Genomic DNA, 12673 nt, shown 5'->3' with positions numbered 1-12673 from the left:
GTTCTGCTGCTGCAGCCATGGCAGCAGTGAAGCTCTCAGCTCCACCATTCAAGCATCAGGCAGCAGCAGCAGCAGGTGGAGGAGTAAAAAACAACTCACAGCAAAATCCGGCACCAGCCCAAGCACTGCTGCTGTTGCTGCTGCCGCTCTCATCAGCCAGCCAGATTTGAATGTGAGCGAGCGCGATCCCTCTGCCGAGTCCTAGCCCCCTCCCCTCAGGACACACACAAGAATGCCTCCAACCCTTCACTGCCTTTCCTTCAGGTCACCCTCCCCAGAGCTGCGTAGTGGTGTTGCTGTCCTCGCCCAACCTCCCCACCTTGGAGAGCCCTGCCTCTCCTCTCATGCACAACGTGCTTACTCTGGAGTAGTTCAGGGACCACAGGCCCCCCTGGGCAAGACAGCACTGAGCAGAGCCTTCTTTCCTATTGGGCTTACTGGCTCGTTGCGCCAGAGCGCTGGCCTCTCAGTGAGTGGGGGAGCTGTGCGGCTTTTCCAGCGGCCTCCGCTTTCCCTGCACACCCGCCAGCTGTGCCCCGTCAACCATATGGCTGGCGGGTGTGCAGCTTCCTTCCCAAGCCTCCGCAGGAGGAAAGTGATCCCTGCAGAGGCTTGGGAAAAGGTCGACAACTCTGGGAAAGGGGGGTGGCGCCGGAATGATCTTTGCACCAGGTGCCGGATATGCTTAAGATGGCCCTGGCAGTGAGAGACTCCTCTCACCCTCGCTGGGCTAGGGACTTTTGGGGGATAGGGGAGCAGGCTGGAGGGGGCCTCCTGCCCGTCCTCTGCAGGCTTTCTCTTCCACATTCCTCCTTGCCCCCTTTCAATGCTACAGATTTCCATCTGCTTGTAAGTTACAATGTCATTCATGGTTTTGGCAACCCTAATTTAAAATATTGATTTATTATGCATGGGGTGTCTTATACATGGAAAAATATGGTATTTTGTTTTTATACTTTTGTGCAAAGAAGGCTAAAGTTCTCTCATCAACTTCCTGTATCCAAAATAAAGTGGATGAAAAACAATTTAAAGTTTGCTGGTTTAATGCAGTTGTGTGAAGGGCCTTTGGACTCTATGTGTTTACTTTGCTGTTGGTAACAATTGCAAGTGTTATTTTTAATTTCACAAGCAAGGAAACTACTTTCCAGACAAATTTGCTAAAGCATTGCATTAGTGGAAAGTCGGTCAAGTGATAAAACATTCTTGCTAGCAAAGAACATCAAACCATTAGATTCTAATGGATGGAAACTTACAAGATGCAAGTATTAAAAGGAGCAATTTACAGTATTTGATGCTCCTTCATTATTTTTATTAAACAAAAAGTGATGCTAAAGTGAGGCAGGGTATTTCTTTCTGTTTATACAATTATTCACTCTAGTCATGTTTTCCTTTGTAATTTTTTTCAGTTGTCAAATAAACTTAATACTCTTCCAACACTGATTTCCATGAGGCTGGAGTTTCTCCAAATTCTCTGCAGTCATGAACATTACCTCAATTTGAATCTCTTCTTTATGACTTCAGGATCTGCTCCAACATCTCCCTCTCCTTCTCTGTCATCTCAGGTAAGTACCCACTCCTATAGTTTGCTATGTGTGATGAAAGTATGAGTAAACATCTACTGGGTAGTGTTATGAATTTGGGGTGTTAAGCTGTGTACTAGACTCTTCTAATTCCGGTATCCAGCAAGTGTTAGAATTTAACCAAGGATTCTAATTCTTGGAATAGCCAGGTTATAGTAAGGTTATAGCCTGGGTGATAGCCTGGGATCCATTAAGGGGGGGTTGGTGCAAGATGGCAAATGGGGGCGGCACCTCCCTTAGCAGATAAGGTCAGAGTTTGGAGTAGAGTTAGTAGTGAAGTAGTGACCTAGAAGTAAAGCAGCAAACCGAAGAAATAGTCTGTTTGAATCCAAGGCTTGAGCTATGGGAGAAACAAGACCCTTTTGGGGTGTTAATGTTGTGAGCCATCATAGGCCATCATAGCCATCATAGGTATATGTGTAAAAATAAACCATATATCATAAAGACACCACAGTCGCCACCGTGCCTCATTTCCAAAGGAAACATGAACCCTGGGTGAGTGCGTGGAAGCCCTGGAATCTCACACTGCTTGGTGATTGGGGTGGCAGGCAATACTAAACAGGTGGTCAGCTTGTCACGTTGTTCATTCTTAGCAGAAATGGCTCAATTGGTGAAGCCACAGCTCTACATTTCTGTTCATGTAGTCACTGCCACATACCAGGAGAGGGAGAGATGGTGGAGAGGTTTGGGGCTGCTCATGTGTTCTGGCAGGAGCACCAGATTGGCTCCATTTTTGTTCCCTCACAGCCAGGTCCATAGGGGGTGCGGCCCATCCTTGAGGGGGGTGACAAAATGGCGCACCACAGGTGGCAGCACTTACCGCGGGGCCTGGCATCTCTCCTGGGAGTGATACAGTGGCTCGGGCCCCGTGCTACCCAAAACAGCAGCATGGGGCTTGCGCCCACCAGGCAAACTCCGTGGGCAGGTCTCCGCGCCACCCCCCTGGGCAGACCACAGTGCCCCCGTGGGCGGATCGCCCCGCCCCCTGCCGCTCCAGGTGCTGGAGCAGCTAGCTACAATTCTGCTCACAGTTCCAACCTCTCCAACACTCATCCCTCCCCCAGTGACTCTGTAGACAAGAGGCCAGATGTGGTGCTGCCCTCCCCCACTGGACACTACTGATTTGTGCAGAGAATAAAAAGGTTTCACAGTTTAGCCTTGTCTGAAATGCAAGTTCTGTAGCTTTTCAAGCAGGAGAGCTGTTACCAATTCTAGAACTGCCCGGTCATTCTACGTCAGTTCAACGTGGTCATGCCACCCACCATCTCGGATTTCGATGAAACTTGGTGTATGCCCTTCCCTTATGGTTGAAAGAAACCCCCTTAAATTTTTTCCCTCTTTCTCAAACAGTTTAAATTTTATAGCACTTCAAACTTTCTTGGAATCTGTGTTTCTGTCCCTCTTGAGATCCTCACCCTTGTGTACATTTTTTTCCCTCCATAACCAATGATCAGATCTCTTTGAAATTTTATGCAAAGCTCAATAACATGCTGAGAATTTCATGAAAAAGTACACCAGAACTCAAAAGATTTTATAAATGCCTTAAAAAATTATAAATGTAGTTTTTTGGTGGGAAAACTAGGTTTAGAAAACCTAAATTTTCAGCATGTGGGCATGATGTAATCAAAAGTTTTTTGATGGTGAAAATTATTGCAAAGACATGCTATTTCTCGACAAAGAATGAAATTTATGGGTTTTTTAATGTATTGTAACAAAATTTTACGTTTTTTGGACATCATGTGGGGAAAATGGCTACTGGGTACAACTTTCGTACTGTAGCCTTTTCAGGCTTTGCCTTTGGGTGGGAAGAGCATTGCGCCCGGGAAGGGAAGTGGGAGTCAAACAGACACTCAAGGGTTAATTTCGGAGAAAGAGCTTTATTGCTACCATCTGGGCTGGTAGAAGGAGCAAGCGTAGAAGGAGCAATTCACAAGCTTAGCACAAGTTTTACAGCCATTGCACAGAGTATATATTCCCTCCAGTTCCCTCCCCTTTCTCCCCCTCCTCAGGAGCCCTGCCTCATGGGTTTTCCTGAGCATGAACAGAAAATCCTGTCTTGGGACTCCTGGCACCCTTCCCAGGAAAAAGGGGGGTTGAGAAGCCTGTTTTGGTCAGGTGGCGGGATTTAAGCTAAATAAACAAAAAACGAAGGTGTTGGGGAAAAATATGACAGATACAGAGTCAGAACGGTTTCAGAGAGAAACAGAACTATCATTGGTGAAAAAGGTAAAGTACCTAGGGGTAAACATAACAGCAAAAAATCTGAATCTATTCAAGGATAATTATGAAAAATGTTGGTCTGAAATTAAGAGAGACTTGGATAGTTGGGTAAAATTGAAGCTTTCTTTGTTAGGCCAAATTGCTGCTATTAAGATGAATGTACTGCCAAAAATGTTGTTTCTGTTTCAAACATTGCAAATTGTGGACAAAACGGAGTGCTTCCGGAGGTGGCAGAGAGATATTTCCAAATTTGTCTGGCAGGGCAACAAGCCCAGAATTAAGTTTAAGAAATTAACAGATGCGAAAGAAAGAGGGGGCTTTGCCCTGCCAGACTTAAGGTTGTACTATGAAGCCGCAGCTTTCTGCTGGCTAAAAGACTGGCTACTTCTCGAAGACACTGATGTGTTGGACCTGGAAGGTTATAACAATGCTTTTGGTTGGCATGCATACTTATGGTATGATAAGGTTAAGATCAATAAGGCCTTTAAGAACCATATTGTCAGAAAAGCAGTGTTCAATGTCTGGACAAAATATAAAGACTTATTGGAAAATAAAACTCCAAGGTGGCTTTCACCTCTGGAAGCTAAGGCCCGAAAAAGACCCAATATGGAAGCCTATTGGCCAAAATATTGGGAACTGCTAGAAAAAGATGGAAATAACTGGAAATTGCAGAGTATGGAGAAAATGAAGGATAAAGTGCGAGACTGGTTACATTACGCTCAGATTAAAGAAGTTTTTAAAAGTGACAAAAAGTTGGGGTTCCAGGTGGAGAAATCGAAGTTGGAAACAGAATTGTTAGAACCTAAGACTAAGGTACTTTCAAGAATGTATAACGTGCTGTTGAAATGGAATACACAAGACGAAATGGTTAAGTCGGCTATGATAAAATGGGCACAAGATATTGGGCATAACATTATGTTTGAAGACTGGGAAAGGTTGTGGACCACTGGGTTGAACTTTACTGCATGTGATGCTTTGAAGGAAAATGTAATGAAAATGATATACAGATGGTACATGACCCCAGTTAAACTTGCCAAAATATACCATTTGTCTGATAACAAATGCTGGAAATGTAAAGAAAATGAAGGAACATTCTTTCACCTCTGGTGGACCTGCCCTAAAGTGAAGGCCTTCTGGGAAATGATATATAATGAGTTGAAAAAGGTATTTAAGTATACCTTCACTAAGAAACCAGAGGCCTTCCTTCTGGGTATTGTCGGCCAGAAGGTGTTAAAGAAGGATAGAACATTCTTTATGTATGCAACAACAGCAGCAAGGATACTTGTCGCTAAGAATTGGAAAACTCAAGATCTACCCACACTGGAAGAATGGCAGATGCAACTGATGGACTATATGCAACTGGCGGAGATGACTGGCAGAATTCGAGACCTGGGAGAAGAAAGGATCGAAGAAGATTGGAAGAAATTTAAGATTTATCTACAGAAATATTGTGATTTAGTGGAATGTTAAGAAGGATGCTTGGTTATAAATAATTGGCCATCACTAAATTGGATCGGAATTTGATGATAAGTGAGGTTAAGAGAAACAAAATTTGTTGGAGAGCTGTTATATTATATTTAAATGAGTGGTTACAAAATGGCAAATAAGATGATAATTTGCTTGGAAAAATTTATTAACGATGTAAGTGGGAGCGGGAGACGTGAGGAAGTCTAAAGAAGTTATGAAACTTTGTTAAAACAAAGCAATGCTGTTTATTATTTTTGTATTTCTTTTATTAAAAACCCCAATAAATATTTTTTTTAAAAAAAGAGAAGCCTGTATGTCAGCGTGTCCGAAATTTGTTGCAACTGGGTGAGACAAGACTCAGTTCTCATGCCTGCTTCTGCTTGGCATTGACAGAGCCACTCATTAGCTTTGAAGTTTCTTGTACTGATAAAAATAATGTTTTGCTTATGTAGCAGCATCTTGTGAGAAAGCAGAGAGAAGCTGAAGCTGTGGATTCTAGAAGAGAGAAAGGGGAAATTTGGTTTGGAGGCCTGGGGTGACTTCGGGCCTAGGTGGGGTCACCTGCCCTCACCTCCTTCATTACAATCCATAGCTGTGATAGAAAAAAATTAATGAAACAAAGTTGTTCATCTTAAAATTTAAAATAATATTGGTTATTATAGGTTTGTTTTTTTCTGAAAGTGCAGATTTGTTTTTTGTTTTGTGGTATTTAAAATTATGAAAATTGACGACGAGTAAATTTACGCAATGTTTAAAGGATAATTGTAATCAATTAACAAATCTAGCAGTATTGTAAAAAGTCTTGTAATAGTACCTTTTTACTTTTATTTAAAGATTGAGCTAAATTTAAAAAGAAAGTGTAGATTCAAAAAATGTATAAATGCAAGGATATATTTTGAAAGCCATGGGTTGGATGGAGGGAAGTCGCTAAGCTTCCCTCCATCAAATGAGCAAAAAATTAATAGAAGGAATAATTTGATTGTATTTGAATATATAAAATGGAAATGTAATAAAATATTTTTAAAGAATTACGAAAATTGGCTATATTGTGAAATAATAATAAAAAAAATCGGTCAGAAACTTTAAATGCCGACAAGTATGGTAATAAAACCTAGCAAGAGAAAGATTAACAGAATTTAAAATTATGCATTATATTCAATTATGCAACATTACACGATCCCCAATTTTTTTTTCAGAATATTATTGCATACAAAGACATGTCTATCTTGTGTGGGGGGGGGGGGCGGAATGATGTTTGCATGCCATCTTGAAATAATAGATGCATGGAGACTTTTTAACATTTATGTTAAATATATTGAGGTGCAATTCACAATGAGGCAGTTTTATGACAGCAGATGTGTTAATAACAATAAGGACAACAATTAAACTAAAGTAAAAAATTACCATAACAGATTATACTATTATCACAGTCGATTACGTTACAAGTTCAATGCTCCTCAGTTTCTTTGCTGTAGCCTTGGTATCACCTGTAAGTTTTTCATTTTTTCTTCCATCAAGTATGATCATTTTTGGTACTTTGGAATGATATCGGAGATTAATCAAGATGTGGGAGATGTTTTGGTAAAGTTTATTCACCCAAATGGACCTTCACCTTCATTCTACTGGCCTAGCCGTGACGATTCTTGTGCAATACCATTTCCTCATATGCTCACAACGCCCCCCCCCCCGACAATAACTGGCAGAAGATACTTCTTTCCCAACGAGTGTATGGTTCTCTCCTTTTGTAGTGATTAGACTAGACCAAAACCAGGCCTCAGATTTTGTTCTGCCCTACAGCCAAGTAAACTGAGCTTCCATGGGTAGATAGTCTTAAGATCCCCTAGGTCTCCATAACAACAACAACAATTTTATTATTTGTACCTTGCCCATCTGATACGGTTGCCCCAACTACTCTGGCCCTTTGCTTGGTTCCCTGTTCAGCAGGGTTAGAGATAGGAAAGTAGCAATTCAAGGCAACTCTTTCTGCTAAGTAAGGACACCATCTCCTTTTACATTTAAGAATGACTTACAAAGTGAACTTACTGAAGTCAGCAGTGCCTTCTGCTAGAATTGCATGATTTAATACTGCAGCTGGCTACCAGCTGAACAATTCTGGTCTCCTTGCAGAACTTATGCCAGCTTGGGGCATGCCTGCACGACAGCTAAAAGATGTAGTTCCTGCTTTCTGCAGTATTGGCTAATAGGGATTGTTGTGTGATGATCCATTGCCTCCCTGTACAGTCATGCCTCTTGTTGCGTTCACTTCAAGTTGCAGCTTTTCAGGTTGCAAGCACAGAAAACCCAGAAGTGTATACTTCCAGGTTTCGCCGCACACGCAGAAGCGTTCTGCACGCTTCACACATGCGTGGAAGAGTTCTATCACCCTCCGCACTTGCGCAGAAGCACCGATCTAGTTGCGGACTTTTTGGGGTGCGAATGGCCCCCCGGAATGGATCGTGTCCGCAACTAGAGGGACCACTGTACAGTGCTTGAGCTGACTCTGGCTGGGGCTCAACTTAGATTTCTCCAGATGATTTGTATTGATCTAGAGCAGGGATGGGGAACCTGTAGCCCTCCAAATGATGCTGGAATACAGCTTTCACCAGCCTTGGCCATTGGTTATGCTGCCTGGTGCTGATGGGAATCTTCCCTTCTGAGGCATGTGGAATAAAACTAAGACTCAGGAGGTGGATGCTGTCTGGCAGTGCTGCCCCATGGACTGGTTATAAGTAAAAGGGCAGGCAGGTGGAGGGCTGGATGAATGCAAACTGGTATTCATTTGGTAGGGCAGTTCCCCATTTGCCCTAGTAGACCTGCCAACACTGCTAATAGCTGAATCAAGCAGTCTTGGCTCCCTCGTTGCCCTGTGAGGATATGAGCCACTACAGATCAGGAACTACACACCTAAGACCTATTTCATATTTTGCACAGTAGCCAATTTCCATGGGTGATTCTCATGGTAAATGCATGGATTGACCTCCTGAATGTCCAGGAACACCCACTGGAGAGCTCCAATTGGCTGCAGTGGCTAATGGGGCATGAAAATAATAAAAATAAGACAAATTCCATACATATAAATTATTATGTAAACTTTAAAGTCTACAGTTGGGCAAGACCTGTAAAACATCACAAAAACATGACAATTTTTTGCATTCTCAGGGTTCTTCATCAGAATACACTACAGAGAAAGCAGGGACAGACCTGAGTTCATGAGTGCCCCATCGTGGTAAAACAAAATGAAATGAGTTGAGAGCAATGATGTGGACCTTTGTTGAGCTGGACAGTTTTATGCTGATGCTATTTTTTGAAAAGATTTAAAGATCTTATAAGGAGCAATATTTTCAACAAATCTTTTAAGTACTTAAAGGATGTTGAATTGTGTGAGGGCAGCTCTGTTACTACATTTATGCATTTGAATTGAATGCAAGCACCGCCTTTTTTTTTTCTTTTGCAGAATTCAAGCTCCTGCTCAAGTTTCCAAGATCACAAATTTGCCAACATGTTTGACCTGACAGCAGAATATCGGCAGCAACACTTCCTAACAGGGTTACTCTTCACTGAACTGGCAGCTGCCCTGGACACAGAAGCAGAAGGGTAGGTTTTGTTTCTTCTTTTTCCGGAGACCTGACTATGTGAGCAGATTATAGGAGTTGACAGTGCCAAATTTTACGCTGCCCATAATATTCATTGCGCTGAGTCCTTCTTTCTTACTGTCTAGGGCTGCACCCTAGCAGCTGAAGGGCAGAACTACATGTGACCTTGAGTGCAGTACCCTAGTGTGAGGGGTGGGGAGTTTAACTATTTGCCCCTCTGACTGCACTCTGAATCTGGATTGTGTCCTCTCTCCAAAGGGGACTGCAATTTACATTGCCAAAAAAGAAGCCCATTCAATTAACATACCATGTCAATTAATATCATATGTTATTTTCATTTTTGGTTATCGCTTGAAGCCTGCTTAATCCATACTGTCAACATATGCATCAGTCACAAGTGTTGTTCTTTTCTTTGTGCTGACAGAATAAGCAAAGTGCAAAGGAAAGCTGTCAGTGCGATCCACAGCCTGCTGAGTGCCCACGACTTGGACAAATCCTGCTTGAAACCAGAAGTGAAAGTGAAAGTTGCTGCCCTTTATCTGCCCCTGGTTGGAATAATTTTGGATGCACTTCCACAGTTACATGACTTTACAGGCAAGATAAGTTTGTTGTTGCTGCTGTTGTTAAAGTACCTAACATTTTCAAACTGTTGCACAAAGATTTTAAAAAGGCTTACAAGCGAACAGACTAGGAAGGAATTGTTGTTTTGGTCAAGCTTCAGAGATCATGTATTTTGTCCCCCCATGACATCATGGGGTGTGGGAGGAGCACAGAATGTTGGGAAAGTTCAGTTGGTGACAGTTTGGGGAAAAGAAAAAGTTCTTAGAGAAGATGCTGAAAGAGTTAGGACAGAAGAGAGAGACAGAGAAGAAAGGTAGACAAGACAAAAGAAAAGGAGAGGTAGACTCAAAGCAATAGGAACTGATAGGAACAAAAACAGAAACTACTCTTTGACTAGCAATAATTAACAGACACTGTTAATTGGCTCAGTTGGATCCTGGTCATTTATGAGTTTTATTGTTTTTGTTTATTCATTGCTTTTCTTGTTAATTGATTGGTTATATTAACTGTTTTTAACTTATAAGACAAATAAGTATTCCTATTCACTAGACTTCAGAGAGATTCCCACACTGCCTTTCCTTGCCTGTAGTCCAGAAATGTATACCGTATTTTTCGCCCCATAGGGCGCACCGCCCCATAGGTCGCACCTAGTTTTTTTTGGGGGGGGGAATAAAGAAATTTTTTTTACTCCCCCCCCCCAGGCGCGGGGCTGGTGCGGGGGAAGCCCGAGCTTCCTCCGACCCCAGCCCCGAGAACAGCCTGCTATCTGCAAGCCTAGGGAGCCCAGCGGGAAGTCGCGCTGGTCTCCCCAGGCTTGCGGAGAGCTGCGCGAAGCCCAGCGCGCCCAGGCTTCGGAATGCAGGCAGCTCTGCGCAACCCTTGGGAGACCAGCGCGACTTCCCGCTGGGCTCCCTAGGGCTGCACAGAGCTGTGCGAAGCCCGGGACTGCAGGCAGTTCTGCGCAACCCTCGGGAGCCCTCACCAGTTGCCATGCTGGCAGGAAACAGCAGGTGCTGTCTCACAGCGTGGGAACAGAAGTGAGGCACTGTTCTCAGAATGTGTGCTCACTGAGAGCTGGGAGGCGTTTCTCTCAGTCTCTTTCTCTTCTGCTCTGAGGAGAGTACTGGGTTGTGTCGTGAAACCCAGAGGTTGACTGCTCAGACATGCAGTCCTTTGTGTTTTGTTGTTTTGCAGTGAATAAAATGTAGTAAAGAAACTACGAGACTGCCTTTTCCCTTCTGGAGTTTGAAAGGGAAATTGGTATGCTTTTCTTATGAAAGAGAAGTTGCCTATTGACCGGTCACCTGGACTGGAGCAAGATTCCTGAATAGCAGCCAGGGGATGACCATCGAAATGTTTCGTCTTTGGAGTGTACTGGGAGGCTGGCATAGCTCCCGGGCTGGTGACATTTCAACACACATGTTACCCATTATGAAGCACTATCTTGTACAGTGGTACCTTGGTTCTCAAACTTAATCCGTTCCAGAGGTTCGTTCCAAAACTAAAGTGTTCCAAATCCAAGGCATGTTTCCCATAGAAAGTAATGCAAAATGGATAAATCCATTCCAGACTTTTAAAAACAACCCCTAAAACAGCAATTTAACATGAATTTTACTATCTAACGAGACTGTTGATCCATAAAATGAAAGCAATAAACAATGTACTGCAGTCACACACACAATCAATCAGTAGCTGAACTGGGTTCCACACAGTCACAAAACAAAAAAAAAAGAATCACAAAAACGCAAAATAAGTAGCAAAAACAGACTGACCTCAGTGTAACACTCCATAACAGAAGCATGGCACTCAAATTAGAAGCATAACTCTCAAATCGGAAGTGTGGCACTCAAACCGGAAGTGTAACACTCAAAATGGAGCATGTTCGGCTTCTGAAAAAAGTTCGCAAACCGGAGCACTTACTTCAGCTTTGCAGTGTTTTGGTTCTAAGTTTTTGAGTATCAAGGCATTTGAGAACCACTGTAGTTTCTGTGGTAATTATGCTTTACAGAGTTGTGCAGAAGTTGCCCCGGGTAATTTGTATCTGAAACTGACTTGAGATTTACAGACTGACTCTGAGGCAAACAGCAGCATAACATGACATACTTGCTGCTCTAACAGTTAAAACTTACACAACAATTGATAACTGAACTAATGGGGGCGGGGATTGCCTCAGGCACATGACATCACAAGATTCTATGCTACAGCATTAACCCTCAGTTTATTGGGAAATATTGCTGCTTGATGCATTTTACCTCAAACCAGCTTTGATCTGAAAGGGAAGCATGAGCTATTTTCACTTTGTAGTTAAGTGGAAGTGTGTACATTTGGGACTGGTCAACTTAATCCTGTGTGCAGGTGTTTGGGCTGAGTGGGTATGAAGATGAGTCTTTCTGTTGCAAGCTTATACAGGCTATAAAAGCTCCTAAGACAGGCCAATAAGACCCAGGAGCCGGGAGGAGATAGATTCCAACAATTTATTACTTTCTAAGCAATAGGTTATAGCGGGATAGGTCCACAAAGGCTGCAACTGCGGTTCAGTGGTCTGGGGGTGATATTTATAAGTTTTTACACAAAGCAGTTCAATTTTCTTCAGTCATATGCATTGAAGCATTTCTAATTACCTCATTCAGTTATTGGATACATTTCATGTTAGTGTGCTTGTGCAAACTAAGCATAAGCATTGGCTGTTTTGCTGTCATCTATATGGCCTCCATGTAGAAACATTGTGTTACATTTTTATAGCAAAATCTATTGTGCTTTTGTTGAACCTGCATGTATAGCTGTGTATGTTCTGCAATAAAAATGTTAGCTTCTTCTCTTCCCATGGGAAAGGGTGCTTGCATAACAAAAGCTTTCTCAGCAGTTCCAAAGCTTTTTGCAGTTTCTTAGCATTTCTTTAAAGCAATAGGCTTTTGGGGCCCTTGGGGCCCCTCCCACATTTCTAGCTTGGCACAAGTGTGAGGATGAGTGGGAGAGAATATTTTTCATTGTGAAGTACAGTCTGTCCGGGGCTCCCTCTTTTAAGTTCATTGCCCCTTTTTCAGTCAAGCTAAGTGTGAGTGAGTCAGTGGAAGGTAGTTTCATTTGTTTTTCTTGATTACTAGTCATCAGGGTATTATTTAACCCCTTTGTGGTAAAGGCTGCATTAATTTTCTCCCGGCCACGTGGTTGATTCCCCTCAGGTCCCTTGCTATTGTGCCACCAATAACTGGAAGTGACGGAAGTAGCTGCTTTCTTTAACTTTCTTTTGCA

General features: G+C 42.7%; 1 protein-coding gene across 3 annotated transcripts in view; it reads left to right on the top strand.

The window, feature by feature from the left end:
* Window positions 1-12673, top strand: part of DOCK8 (dedicator of cytokinesis 8) — a 143236-nt gene that overhangs the window by 87264 nt on the left and 43299 nt on the right. For all 3 annotated transcript variants that reach the window (XM_081930351.1, XM_081930350.1, XM_081930352.1), the window contains 3 exons: window positions 1407-1562; window positions 8722-8861; window positions 9285-9454. In XM_081930351.1, the coding sequence (XP_081786477.1) occupies window positions 1407-1562; window positions 8722-8861; window positions 9285-9454 (466 nt within the window). The remainder of the gene's footprint in view (window positions 1-1406; window positions 1563-8721; window positions 8862-9284; window positions 9455-12673) is intronic.

This window comes from Podarcis melisellensis (genome assembly GCF_964234715.1).
Source record: "Podarcis melisellensis genome assembly, chromosome: 11".
Classification (NCBI taxonomy): domain Eukaryota; kingdom Metazoa; phylum Chordata; class Lepidosauria; order Squamata; family Lacertidae; genus Podarcis; species Podarcis melisellensis.
This window is presented reverse-complemented; position numbering and strand designations above follow the sequence as displayed.